We start from the raw sequence: 13,968 nt of genomic DNA, 5'->3' as shown, positions 1-13,968 counted from the left end.
TCTTTGTCTTAAAGAGAATAAATAGCATGTGTACAATCTGATTCTGTTTGTTTATTTTAGACCAAACCTCTGTTTAAGGTTGACAAATGGGCGGAAGTCAGAGAGGTTGATTTTTAGCAATTGCCCAGAAAGTGTTGCTACAAAGGTGACCCCTTGTTAGCAATATCATAGATTCTTAGGCAGTTATGGGTTAGATTAAATGTCTCCTGGCTTCTGGAATTTATTGCCTTGAATTTGGGGGTGAGGAGGGGGTCAGAAATGATGTATAAAGTGCTGTGCCATGGGGCAGCTGCTCCATTATTCATAATAACACTCGGTGCTGTACACAAGTATAACTCAGAGCCTTGCTGGATGCGCTGAGAGGTAGGTGACTTGGCCAGGAGCACCCAGTCTGGGTGTGTCAGGGAGGACGGTGGTTCCTGCCCTTGCACCACAGCAGGCATTTCCGTCACCCTCTCTACTTTACAGATAAGGAAGCCGAACCCCAAGCTGCACACGTGATCCAATGGAAACCACCTCCACTTTAGTGCGAGATCCATTTTTCAGAGGTGGAAACTAAGGTTCAGAAAATTGACCAATCCGATTCTCCTGACTCCAAATTTAGCAACATTATAGCAGTCCCCTAAGGAAAATTAAATAGGGGAAGGGAGTGGGGACGCCGGCTTTGCCGATCTTAAAGCGCTACATAGATGGTGCTCTTTTAAGAGTTAAGGGTGACATCTGATCCCAGGAGAAGGAGAGGCACTCGGCCACGCATGCTCACTACTCCCTTGGGCTCCCCTCCCCCTCCCTCGCCCATAGTTCAGCTCTCAAAGGGCCGGGCTTGCCAGGAGTTAAGATGGCCGTAGGCGGGTCGTTCCCACTCCCGTTACTGCGCAGGTGCGGACACTTAAAACCCCCGCCTCCAGGCGCCGACGCTTCTCCCAGCCTTTCTCCCGGCTCGCGGCTGCGCCCCAGCTGGAGAGTTTCCCGAGAAAGCATCCTCAACAAGCAAAACTTTATTGAACCTGCAGGGCCTGGGGGCAGGGGGCCTCCGGGCCGGGCCGGGCCGCGGCCTGGGCGACGATGTCGGTGAACTACGCGGCCGGGCTCTCGCCTTATGCGGATAAGGGCAAGTGCGGGCTCCCCGAGGTGAGACCGGGCCGGGGTCCCCGCCATCCCTCCCCCGGCATGCGGACCGGCTGGGGGCGGCCCTTCAGGGCGCCGCCTGGGGCCGGGCCTCCTGCCCTGGGGCCCTTCCCCCATTGCTGCCCTCGGGATGGACCGACCCCGGGGCTCCCACCCTTTGCCCAGCCTAGAGGCCCCCTCCATCCGTGTCCTTGGGGGAAGGAGACTGGGGGTGGGGGCACCCCGTGTTCTCTCGCCGTGCATTGCTTTGTGTGTGTAGGGGGGTGGGCATGAATGGTCCCTCCCCCTCCCCCCTAAAAAACCCAAACTGCTGGAATTAGAAGGGGGCGGGGGAGAACCTGGTTTGAATCCAGCTCGGATGCCTGGGTCAGTCAGAACGTATTTATTAAGCGCCTGCTGTGTGCCAGGCGCTGTGCACAGAGCAAAAGACTGTTCCCACCCGCTCCCAAGATGCGCCCATTGCAATAGGGGAGATGCCAGGAAAAGCAATGAGAAAGGAGATATATGTCTATATACGTGTAGATGATGTGTGTGCATGTATGTATTATGTGTGTATATATGTGTGTATAGCTATATGTGTGTATATCCATATCTATGTATATGTATAATTGGAGATGATCAATAGAAGGAAGGCCTTCGTTTTAACGGGGATCAGAAAGACTTCTCCCAGAAGCTGGAGAATCAGCTGGGTCTTGAGGGAAGCCAGGACCCTGCTCAGGGCGCTCAATGACAACCAGCATTTGTGTAGCACTTTAAAGTTGGCAAAGTGCTGTGCCTATGTTATTTTATCCTCCCAGCGACTCTGGGAGATAGCTGCTATTATTTGTCTGTGCTATTATTATCCCCATTTTTGGAGCTGGCAAAGCTTAGGCAGACAGAGGTTAAGTAATTTGCCTAGTCATGCAGTTAGGAAGAGGCTGAGGGTGGATTTGAATTCAAGTCTTCTCACTCCAAGTTCAGCATGCTCTTATCCAGATGTGTTTCCCAACTTAATCTCTCAAAGTCTTAATCTCCTCTTTGGTAAAATGGACTGCTACTGTTTTATAGCATTGTTGCGAGGAGGGCATTTGGGAAACCTGAAAGAGGTAACAGGAATATGTTTGTATTTTTGTTCTTTTCCCTAAGACAAAATGCTGAAGGTTTTAGACTCTTTTATGTGTTTCTTCAGCAGGAAGCCATCTCATTCTATCAGACTTTGTTTCATTATTATTTCAACCAATCCGTAAGCATTTATCAAGTGCCTTCTATGTTCCAGGCATGACAGTCAAAGATCTTACATTCTGTTTGGGGGCAGGGGAATGAGGCAAGAGACAACATGTCTAAACTAAACTAAGCACACATGCGGCCCTGTACAAAGATGGTGCTTAGTATTTGTTGATGAGTGAGAACTGGCTGGTTTGGAAAGATCTTAAATAGAACTTGAGGTTGGCCTTTAAAGAGATAGATGTAGATGTACATATGTGTGTGTGTGTGTATACATATACATATATCTCATATCTCACCTTTGTGTGTATGTGTGAATATTTGTGTGTATGAATGTATATATGTTTATAATATCTACATCAGAATACGAAGAGAGGCATTTTGTGGGACAAGACAGATATGAGTGCCCATCATTTGCTGGAGATAACAGCACACTAGAACACAGAATGTCAGAGTTGAAAGGAGATGTAAAGCAAGTAAGTGCTGTAGAGAACCTAAAACATGGAATGAACCAAAGAATTTAGAAGGCCTCCTGTGTAAAATGAGACAGTGTCCCAGTAATTCTCTGGCTGGATTTTTACTTCTCTTTTAAAGCCCAGGAGTTAGGATAGTCTTGAGAGCCCACTAGATAGTCAAAGGACCTGAATTTTAATCTCAGTTCTGCTTTTTACTGCCTTTTTTGCTACCTAAAACAAGTCATTTATCCTCTCAGGACCTTATTTTCCTTTGCTTCAAATTAAGGAGTTTGGAAAAGATGCAGGTTCAGATCCTGTGCCTATCAAAATGTTACCTTCCCAGAATCCCAGTATTTCTTAGTTGTAAGAGGTCTTGTAGGCCATCTAATCCATCTGTACGTGGCTAAGAATCCTGAAAAACACACCTTCACCAAGTAATCACTTAGTCTTTAATTGAAGACTTCTGGTAAAGTTGAACCCTACCTTCTAATAATAATAATAGCTAATATTTATAAAGGGTCTGCTTTGTGCCAGGCACTGTGCTAAGTATTTTATCTTATTTGTATGGGGTGTTCATGGGGAACCAACACCACTGGTGTGAGGGTTTGCTGAGCCCTTTTCAGGCCTGCTCATTTTCCTTTGGTGTCTACGTCTCACTCAACTCTGACCTGCAGCTCCAAGGAGCTGTATGTAGCATTAGTAGCCACACCCCAGCAGATGGGCTGAACCAGGCTAAGGGTAACTGACAGGCCTCAAACTGTTGGTGAGTTAGGGGAGTATCTGCCCCAAGTACGTGAAGACTTCCCCCCAGTGGAATGGGTAGATTCAAACAAAATCTGTAAGAAAGAAGTTGTTAACTAGAATTAAAACCTGCCCTTCTGCATCTCGGATTTCTTGTTCTTATACTGGTCTAATGGTTTTAAGCAGAACAAATTTAATTTCTCTTCCACATGCAGTCCCTTCAGATATTTGAAGTTAGCTATCATGGCCTCCTCCGTTAGGTCTTCTCCAGTCTAACCATCCCACTTCATCCGATCCTCCCATCACAAGATCTCGAGGCCCTTCATTTTCTGGTTATCCTCCACTGGATCTTGTTTAGCCTACTTTTCTTCCTAAAATCTGATGTCCAGAAGTGAACACGATATTCTAGTTGTGACTTGACTAGGGTAGGGAACAGGGGGACTCTTACCTTGTTTTGGACACTGTGACGTAGGATGCGTACATGGTGGTGGGAGGAGAGATCTTTTGAGCTTTTAGTCCCCAAACATTCCCAGGACTGTTTCACATGAACTATTTGTATATTCTATATATTCTAGGCAGATGTGCGGTTCATCTTCCCTTCAAGTTCTAGCTTTACAAAAAATGTCAACTCTGGAACTAGATTCAAGATGTGATGGCAGCCAACCCTGTGGGAGCAGAGAAAGGCTAATGAATGATTACTTCCATGACTTAGATGAACTCCAGTTAGGATCCCACTAGTTTGATGTTAATCACTCTTCCATCTCCTCTTGTCTTCTCTCTCCTGGAGTCCTGAGCTCATATACTTTTCTCCTCAAGGAAGATGCTCCTCTCTCTCTGACACAGACATCACCATCACAGCCTTCTGGATGGAAACAAACCAGCTAGGTAGTAACTGAAAGGAGAAAACACCCTGAACACAAAACATTAAAATAAAATGTACTGGAAGTACATTTGTTTATGTTCCCTTTGTGGAGCACAGCGTCTTGCAAATGGTAGGGGTTTAATAAATATTTGAAAGAAGGATGCCAATTTCACTTTTCTTTCAGGAATAAATGTGGTAGAGTGGAAGGATGACTGGAGTGTGTGTGTGTGTGCTTCATCACACTCTTATTAGCCTTCCTCCTCAGTTGAGGAACCTCAAGCTCAAAGGGGTAAACCGACTTTTGTGAGTTGTGTTTGGGGATAAGTAAGGCCCTTAACCCTCTCAGCCTCAGTTTATTCCTCTGTAAAATGGAGATGATCATTCTAGTACTACCTGTTTCATAGGCTTTTTGTGGGGATAGTACTTTGTAAACATCAATTGCTATGTAAATGTGAGCCATCGTTGTTCCACTCATATTTATGGAGCTCCCTGAGCTTGACTCCGGAGAGATGGAACAGATTCCATGAAATCTGAGAGTGGAGTAATAGATCTGGGATCAGGAAGACCAGAGTTCAAATTATGCCTCAGACACTCACTTGCTGTGCAACCCTGGGCAAGTTAGTTAACCTTTCTTTGCCCCAGCCTCCTTACCTGTAAAAATGAGGAGATTGGACTCAGTGGCCTTTAAGGTCCGTTCCAGCTTTAAATCACCGATTCTTTAAACCACACCTTTTCCAAATTCCCAAAAGATTCATTTATTTAACCTGTCACCATTTGCTATGTACAAAGCTCTGTGCTTGACCCTGAGGAAGATACAAAATAAATCAGTTGTTATTCCTGCCTTCCAGAAGCTTATAGTCTGGTAGGAGAATTCCAGGAGATATGCTTTCTGAAATCCAGGTTGAAAAAAGAAACAAATCTGGATTTGAGGGTCAGTCACTTCAAGTACAAAAGTAGTCTCTGTATGTATAAAATGGAGAAGGCCTGACCAGCTCAGCTAAGACAGAAAATGAAACAAGTGCCTTGGGGAAACCATAGGATTAGCTGTTGCACTAACCTGATTGTGAACTGCTGGAGCCTTTTACCAAAGGAAGTGTGGTGGGTGGGAGCAGGTGGTCAGCCTCTCTGGAGATAGGAAAAGGATAGGAAGTAAAGCTGTTATCTCCTTAATGTAGATATTTCTTTTGTCAGTGTATCTCACAACTCCTTGGGCCTTTTTTATTTTGGGCTATAGGTCCTGGTCTTTTCATAAATCCTCCATAGTGGATCTGTCCAGCTTGATATATGGATATTTTCTTTTTTTAAAACTTAATATATTTTACTTTTACCTCAATTACATGTAAAAACAATTTTAACGTGATTTTTTAAATTTTGAGTTCCAAATTCTATCCATTCATCCCTCCTCTCCCTCCCCCCCTCCCCCAACTAAGAAGGCAAGCAAAGCAATTTGACCTAGGTTATACATCTGTAGTCAGGCAAAACACATTTCCTATATGGATATTTTCTCTGGTTCTTTGAATATCTTGTGGATACTGATGTCTCAGGTTCACCATCCCTTAGTCTTTCTAAATAACTACCCCACTGCTGTTTCTGCTCGTAAATGTCATTCATTCTTGGTAATGTGTTACTCTTTATTTAAACCCACTATGTTTCCATTGACTTTGGGGTCACCTGTAATCCTAATTTTTTTCCAAGGTTGCGGTTCATGTTGTCTGAAGGCTTATAGCTTCACAGGGAAAATGTTAGGTTTAGAAATGGACATTTGTGACATGGAACATGTTGGCATCATTGAGGAACCACACAAATGCAATCCAGTCCACTCTCTTTCTGCTAGTCAATCCTGGGCCCAATTCAGTTCTTTAGCAATGCTTACTCAAGATACACTTGAGTAAGTGTATACTTCCTAGCCAATGGCCTGCCATAATCTGGGCATGTGGGTGAAACCCTTCCTGAAAGCAGATTGATTGGCATTTCTTTTCCCTTGAAGATACTCTAATAGCTTCCTGGTCCTTTTTTTGTCCATAGATCTTCGACCCCCCTGAAGAGCTAGACAGGAAAGTATGGGAGCTGGCCCAGATGATTCAGAGATCTTCCAACGTGGTGTTTCACACAGGTGCAGGTATCAGCACGTCCTCAGGCATCCCAGACTTCAGGTGAGGGGGGCCAGCACTGCCAGCTGGTCACAGTAACCTGGGACTTGCTGCCTAGGATAAGATCTGAACCCTTTGCCCCTTCCAAATTCATCCTTCTAAGTGGTCCTTGTTGGGTGTTCCTCCATGAGTGATCATTGAATTGACTCTATGCAAAGAGCTCCGGGTGGGAAGGAGACTGATGAGACAGCAGACTGAAAAGTCAGTCTTTCTTGGTTTTTGTTTGTTTCTTCCCAAATCAGTCTAAATACTGTTTTGCTCTTAAGTATATGCTTGCTTCTGTGTACTATATTTTAGGAAGGACATTGACAAGCTGAAGTATGTCTAGCAGAGGGTGGCCAGACTGGGCAGAAGGTGCCATGCAAGGACTAGTAGCTAGATTGTGTTTCAATATAAGGAAAAACTTCCTAATGAGGAATAGCAGACTGGGCTGTCTTCAAAGGTAACAAACTGCCCATCACTGAAAATCGTTTGAGCAAAAGTTGTATAATGGCCATTTGGGAATCTTAAAGAGGAGAATTCTGCACAGTGTGGGAATTTAGATGATATGGCTTCTTAGCTCCCTTCCATGTCTGTGGTTTTCTGATTCTCCAGATAATACACCTATAAGTATCAGAGTTGGGACTTAAACTCAAGCTTTCTGACTTACTGCTCCTTGATGGCAGCTACGTATAGGAGGGAGTGGACTGGTTTGGGCATTAGCATATCTAGATTTGAGTCCTCCTCTGACACTCACTGTCTGTGGGATACTGGGCAAATCACTTAGCTTTAGTTTTCTAATGTGTAAAATGTGGATAATAATTCTTGCACTGTCTACTTCATAGGGTTGTTGTGAGGAATTCACATTCTACATCTATAGAAAGTTTTTGGATATGGACACTAAGGAATTTATTTTTCCAGACTATAATTTTTGTTACAAAAGAAAAACCTGTAGAAAATGCTAAAGAAATGTTTTTTGCATAAGATGTGAGGAGTGAAGGATCAGCCAAATTTCTCTCTTCTAGGAGCTCATAGTGGAGTCAGGGAAGCTAGATTCACAACCAGGAATTAAGGAAAGGTGCAAGTGACAAGCGATCCCTCAGCTGAGCGTCTTCTGTCCTTCCTTTTTTTCACTCCAGGGGCCCCCAGGGTGTGTGGACCATGGAGGAACAGGGCCTGGCACCCAAGTTTGACATAACGTTTGAGAGTGCCCGGCCTTCTAAGACCCACATGGCCCTGCTACAACTGGAGCGAGTGGGTATCTTGAAGTTCCTGGTGAGCCAGAATGTAGATGGATTGCATGTGCGCTCCGGCTTCCCCAGGTACTTTTTTTTCCTCTGTCCATAGATTTCCCCCATACTTTCAACCTATCCTCCCTACATCATCCCATCTTTGAACCCTGCAAACAAGAATATTCTCTTTGGAATCCAGTGCCAAGGCAAGTCCAGGGTCCAGATCCCTCTCCTATCTACCTCCATTTCCTCATTTTGCCAGGGACCCTCTGGCATCTCTCTGACACTTTGTAGCCTCACTCTTTTCTAATGCTGGGGCCTTTAGGAGAATAAGGACCCCTTCATCATTCTTCCAGCCTGGGACAGGACTTCAGATTGCCTCTTTCAGCTCATGTCTTTTGGCTGGAGTTTGAGGGACACTTTTTTTGTTTAAGGCACTATTACTGTCAGTTATAACCTCCTCAAACACAGTCTGGCCTGAGGGGATTCTTTTTCCATTGAACAGGAATTAATGCTATACTTCTGTTAAACTGGAGTTTGAAATAGCTAAAAGCTTTCTATGGAGGAAGGAGAGGGCTTTGTGTTTGGTGTGTGAGAAGACCTATGAAAAGCAAAATAGAGTGAATCTGGGGGAAAATTCTTACTATGTCAGAGCCAGCTTAAAAGTTAGTCACATGATTTCTATGGACAGTGGGCCTGCCTGAGAGGGTCAACTGCCCCAGACTTCCTTAAAAGGCTGGTATGATGAAGGAGCTCTCTCCTTAGAACCACCTATAACATAATAGTTCTCAATCCTTTTGTACATCTGAGGGGCCTCCCACCCTTTGGAATAATTCTAGTAATAAGCTTTTATATTGTTATAACACTTGTAGCTTTCCATATCCATTTTCTAAATCCCTGGGAGAAGAAGGAGCAAGAGTTATATAGAACTCCTATTTTGTGGACCGGGAAACTGAAACTGAGGGAAAGTGACTTACCCAAGGTCACAGGCAAGGCCCAGACTCTAACTAAGGTCTTTGGACTCTCAGTAGTAGAGTACCCTGAACCATGAAGGCCAGGAAAGGATTATCTTTAAGGTCAGATCCACCACCCTTCATCCTTTCTGCAGGGACAAACTGGCTGAGCTCCACGGGAACATGTTTGTGGAAGAATGTGCCAAGTGTAAGACGTGAGTACTCCATATATCTGGGGATGGAAGGTGGGAGATGGGGAGCGGGCAGGGATTGGTGAAGAAGCTCTGGGGGAGGAGGATAGTCAAGTTCCATGAGCAGAGCCCAAGGGCCTCTCAGCTGTGTTGGGCCTACCCCTTCCCTAAGCCATGAACACAGGCAAGCCGGAACCTGCTGAAGGATTCTGAGCTAAAGAAGGGACTACATATTAAAGCTATGTAAGGCAGATTGGATTTTCCTAAGGAGGAAGTGTCTAATAGAGCTCCTGGTGAAGGGACATCTTTAATTGGTTAACGTAATTTGCCCCAGTACTATCCTGCATAAAACTTTCTACAGTGTGAATTAGGAATAACAGCGTTAATATCTGATAATGTACACATTAACAAAAGTTGGAAGGAGACAGAACAGCAAATAAGATGGTAGGATCAGAGGAGGTGCCTCAGGGATCAGGCAGTCCAACTTCTTCATTTTACAGAGAAAGAAATGGAAACCCAGAGAGGTTAAGACTCTACAAATAGTTTGGAGTTTATGGTTTTATTTGTTATTTTATTTATTTCTTTATCTGTTTATTTATTTAGAAGCTAGCTTTCCCTATCTTGCCCAGGTCACTCATAGGCCTGATGCCAATCCTGATTGGCCCAGACACTTAAACCTGTGTCATTTCTGACCTAGTTGGTTCACCCCTCCTTAGGCATCTTGGTGGCTCTCCTGTCCTGGGCCACTCAGGACGGACCACTCAGTGCAACTCAGAATTCCTGAGCTCAGCCTAACCCTCAAGGCGTTTGACAATATACCAGGCTTATTTATAATTTTAGAGGGCACAGATGAGTTGTAGGATGCATCCTGTAGGGGGAAATGCCCAACTTTCTGGATAAGATTGCAGTTTACTCAAAAAGATAGGAAAATAAGTTTTGTTGGTGGTTAAGTTTATAATATAAAGTTAATTTTAAAAGTAAGGATTATATTAATGAGAGTAATGGGAAACTATAGTTTTATCACATAAAATTTGATTTATTGAAGCCATCCTTGCGAGAGGAGCTCTGCCAACCCCTGTGGGACCTAGTGATGGAAGAGGGATAAGGCTTTACGTGTCAGCTGCTCAGGTAGTAAACTTGATATCATGGAGAGATCTGTCAGGGGCTATTGCTATAGGGATGAGTGTATCTGAAGGAAATCCACCACATTCACATCCAGATCCACCCGCCCTCTCTTGGTCTCCTCTTTCTCCTTTCTCATTCTCGGACTCTCCTCTTTAGGCAGTATGTACGTGATGTGGTGGTAGGCAGCATGGGCCTCAAGGCAACGGGACGCCTGTGCACCGTGGCAAAGGCCCGAGGTCTCCGGGCCTGCAGGTGAGTGACTCGTGACCTTGGGAAACCAAAGTTAGAGAACATCTGTTCTAGTCTTTTCTGCTTCCTTCTCCTCAGTTTCCAATCTGTAAAATGAGGGGTTGGATGAGCTGCCTCTGAGGTTCTTCTGGTGCGAGATCTAAGCTCCTGAGTCTGTGATTCACTGCTTACGTCAGCTCAGCTGTGGCATAGCACTTTTCTGTGTTTCAGTCTCCTCATATGTAAAAGAGAATTCGTTGTCCTTATACTCCCTGACCTCATGAGGGTTTGGTAACGAAGTGGTCAGCCTGGAAAGGGCAGCTGTTAGGCAGGCCCAGAGTCTGCTCCCAGGGGTCACTTGTCAGAGCCTTTCTAGCATGGGCTGGATCTGGAGCTCTGCCAGGGTCTCCTCCATTTCATCAGCAAGCATTTACTAAGTGCTACCATGTGCTAAGCAGGCACTATTTGTGGTTCTGGTAAGGCAAAGGCAACAGGACCTTATGTTCTACTTGTACTCCTTGCCACTTCAGAGAATTGTAGTAGGAGAATAATACTCTGAAGTCTTACAGTATGTTTCTAATAAGTTGGTCAAACTCAAATAGAACCAGATCTCTGTAGCTGCATATTGACTTTGAAAACCACAAATTAACATTATGTTGTATTTTTATTTATTTTGTTAACATTTCCAATTACCTTTTAATGCATACTCCCTTCCATACCTCTGCTGTTGAGCAATATCAGGAGAGACCCCTCTTATTTGTTGATCTAACTACATAATAATGCTAATTGTATATGCCAGAATAGCCATCCTAGGATAGGATCATAGTAGTTTAGCAATGAAAGGGTCTTTGAAGATCATCTGATTCAGGAGAAGTGACTTAATCAAGGTCATGAAGCCAGGCAGTGGTAAAGCATGCCAACCGACAGTTGCAGAGGACAAATGGCCCAGGTGAGACCCAAACTCAAGTCTTCTGACTTCAGATTTTTTCCATTCTGCTTGCCTTATCATTAACCGGAGCCACTCCTGTACGGACAAGTGTCTCAGTCCAGTTGGTAGAACCCTCTTTCCAACAGTTGTTCTACTTGACTTCATCCTGGATGCTCTATTGATTGCTTAAGGTCAAGCAGTTCATTCTGGCTTTTCTTGAGGGTGATGGGCAACTGTTCTAAGGTGATCAGTAACTTAGGGATTCCTCTTTGTCTATTGTAGGGGAGAACTGAGGGACACCATTCTGGACTGGGAAGATGCCCTGCCTGAGAGAGACCTCAACCTTGCTGATGAAGCCTGCAGGTCTGACTGCTCCTCTTTCATCTCCTTTCTCTGTCCTTCCTTCTTCTGGACTTACTGGTAGTGGGGAGTACTTCTGACCTTTGGGAATGAATGGAGAAGGAGAAAGTCTAGAGCCAGAGAGGTGTTGGGAGGCTTCTGGATAAGGCATAAGCTATGTGGCTCCTTTCTCTCTGAGGGTCAAGCCAGGGCAGGCCCTCATCATCTCATGCCTGCACTGTTGCAATAGCTGCTGAGTGGTTTCCCCCCTCCAGCCATTCTTCCACTCAGCTGTCAAATGGATCTTCCTAAAATTCAAGTTTGACCACATAACTTTATTCATTTAACTCTTGTGACTCTGTTTCCTCCTAGATCAAATAGAGAGTCCTCTTTTTGACTTTTAGAGCCCTTTCTAACCTGAACCCTTCCTCCTTTTTTAGTTGTCTTATTCCGTGTCCTCCCTCTTTTACACACTGCTGTGACACTGGCCTCCTTTCTGCTTCTAGAGCTAGACTCTCCTCCCTTTCCCAGGCATTTTCACTGACTGTGTCTCATGCCTGCAATTGTCTCTGTCCTCAGCCCTGCCTCTGGGCTTTCCTGGAGCCTTTCCTAGCACCCCTCAATGTTAGTTGCTCCCCTCTGTGATTAATTCCAATCTATCCTGTCTGCAGTTTGTTTGTCATGTTGTCTCCCTGGTTAGACTCTCAGTTCCTCTGAGGGCAGGGACCATCTTTTACCTTTTTTTGTACCTGTAGCACTTAGCACAGTGCTTGGCACTTGGTAGGTACTTAAAAAATGCTAGCTGACTGATTGGAGCTAGAATTGGCAGGACTGAGGTCTCTGTGACCATTAAAAATTCACAGAGTACTTTCCTCAAAAGAGTTTGAAAGGGCCAGTCGGTGTTATTCTCCTATTTAACAAATGCAGTAGCTCAGGCTCAAAAACCCAAGGAACAGAAAAAACACAAAAACTAGCTGGTATGGGAGTCAGCATTGAATCCCAGTGTTCCGACTCCCAAGTTCTGACATTCTTTCCCTCCACCATGTTGGATTTGGGGAAGAAAGGAGAGAGAGAATGCAACGATAGGCCTGTTTTTCATCCTGGGGAACATGGTAGTGCTGACCTTAGCCCTGTGGTCTTACCATTGTGAGGAAAAGGAGGAAAGAATCCAAGGGGATCCAGAGAGCTGAGTGTATTGAGGTGGTCCCATTTAATTTTCAGGAATGCGGATCTCTCTATCACTCTGGGTACATCACTGCAGATCCGACCCAGTGGCAACCTGCCTCTGCTCACTAAACGAAAAGGAGGCCGCTTGGTCATAGTTAATCTGCAAGCCACCAAGCATGTGAGTACTCAGCCCCAGCCATTCCACAAGAGGGTCTGGTCCCTGACCTCAGCAGCCTTCTGGGCTCTCACCTGTCCAGGTGCCCTTCACTTAGGTCTGCCTCCCCTTTCCTCCCAGGACCGCCAGGCTGACCTTCGAATTCATGGCTACGTCGATGATGTCATGGCCAAGCTCATGAAGCACCTATGCTTGGAGATCCCTGAATGGCAGGGGCCCCTTGTGGTGGAACGGGCCCCACCCCTGCTATCCCTCCCAATACAGGTGAAGGCTGAGCCCCCTATCCTGCCAGCCCTGCCCGCAACACCCAAGGCAGAGCCTCCTGCCCAGCGCCACAGACCACAAGGTGGCAAACGGGAGCAGCCCCCTGCCTCCCGGGTGCCCAAGAGGGTGAAGGTGGAGCCTATGCCAAGCTGAATTGGCTTGAAATGGTGTGTGGACTCCTTTCTGAGCCGCAGTCTCCCTCACTGTACAAAGGGGGAACACATTCAAGTTATATCTACAGGCCTGTCCAACCCTCAGTCCTGGTGACAGTGTGGCCTGATAGAAGGAGCACTACACTTAGAGTCAGAGGACTTGGGTTCAGATCCCAACCTGTGTGACTTTGGAAAAGTTGCTGCAGTCCTCTGGGCCTTATAGTTTCATTATCTGTAAAATACATTTGAACTAGCTGATCTTGAGGGATCTTTTCAGTTCCCATAAACTATGATCCTATATGGGAATGGGCAAGTATGGGTGGGTTTTTTACTTTTAAATAAATTTGATTTCCTTTTTCATACTAGATTTTTTAAATATATATTATAAAAATTTATTCCCCTTATGTTATTTGTGAAACAACATTTCCAGGCCTTCTGGTCCCCTCTAAAGACTTTGTCTGCAGTCCTCTGCCATTCTCTCTTTCTGTAGCCAGGACCTGTTCTCTCCACATCAAGCCCAGTAAGCAGGTCACTGGAGTCTGTGGGGCCTTGTGTGACCTTGACTGATTTCCTTCTCTCTCAACCTCATTTTCCCTTTCTGTAAACCTGAAGTCTTTTCTACCCTAAATCTTCTGATTCTGTCATGCTTTTCGTCCCTCGTCTTCTTAGTTAGACTCTGTTGGGGTATCTGGTGCT

General features: G+C 45.2%; 1 protein-coding gene across 2 annotated transcripts; it reads left to right on the top strand.

Moving 5' to 3' along the window:
- The first annotated feature begins 918 nt into the window (after positions 1-918).
- Positions 919-13,634, top strand: SIRT6 (sirtuin 6). Of its 2 annotated transcripts, XM_072601807.1 has the most exons (9): positions 919-1,131; positions 6,415-6,542; positions 6,837-6,981; positions 7,658-7,840; positions 8,859-8,918; positions 10,176-10,271; positions 11,458-11,538; positions 12,736-12,859; positions 12,977-13,634. In XM_072601807.1, the coding sequence occupies exons 3-9, from the start codon at positions 6,860-6,862 to the stop codon at positions 13,271-13,273; spliced, it is 963 nt and encodes a 320-aa protein (XP_072457908.1). In that variant the 5' UTR covers positions 919-1,131; positions 6,415-6,542; positions 6,837-6,859; the 3' UTR covers positions 13,274-13,634. The 2 variants fall into 2 exon arrangements, with proteins under 2 accessions (XP_072457908.1, XP_072457907.1); XM_072601806.1 differs by lacking the exon at positions 6,837-6,981.
- The last annotated feature ends 334 nt before the right edge of the window (positions 13,635-13,968 follow it).

The sequence above is a fragment of the Notamacropus eugenii genome, chromosome 4 (assembly GCF_028372415.1).
Source record: "Notamacropus eugenii isolate mMacEug1 chromosome 4, mMacEug1.pri_v2, whole genome shotgun sequence".
Classification (NCBI taxonomy): domain Eukaryota; kingdom Metazoa; phylum Chordata; class Mammalia; order Diprotodontia; family Macropodidae; genus Notamacropus; species Notamacropus eugenii.
Note: the sequence above shows the minus strand (reverse complement) of the source record. Positions and strands in the feature narration are given on the sequence as shown.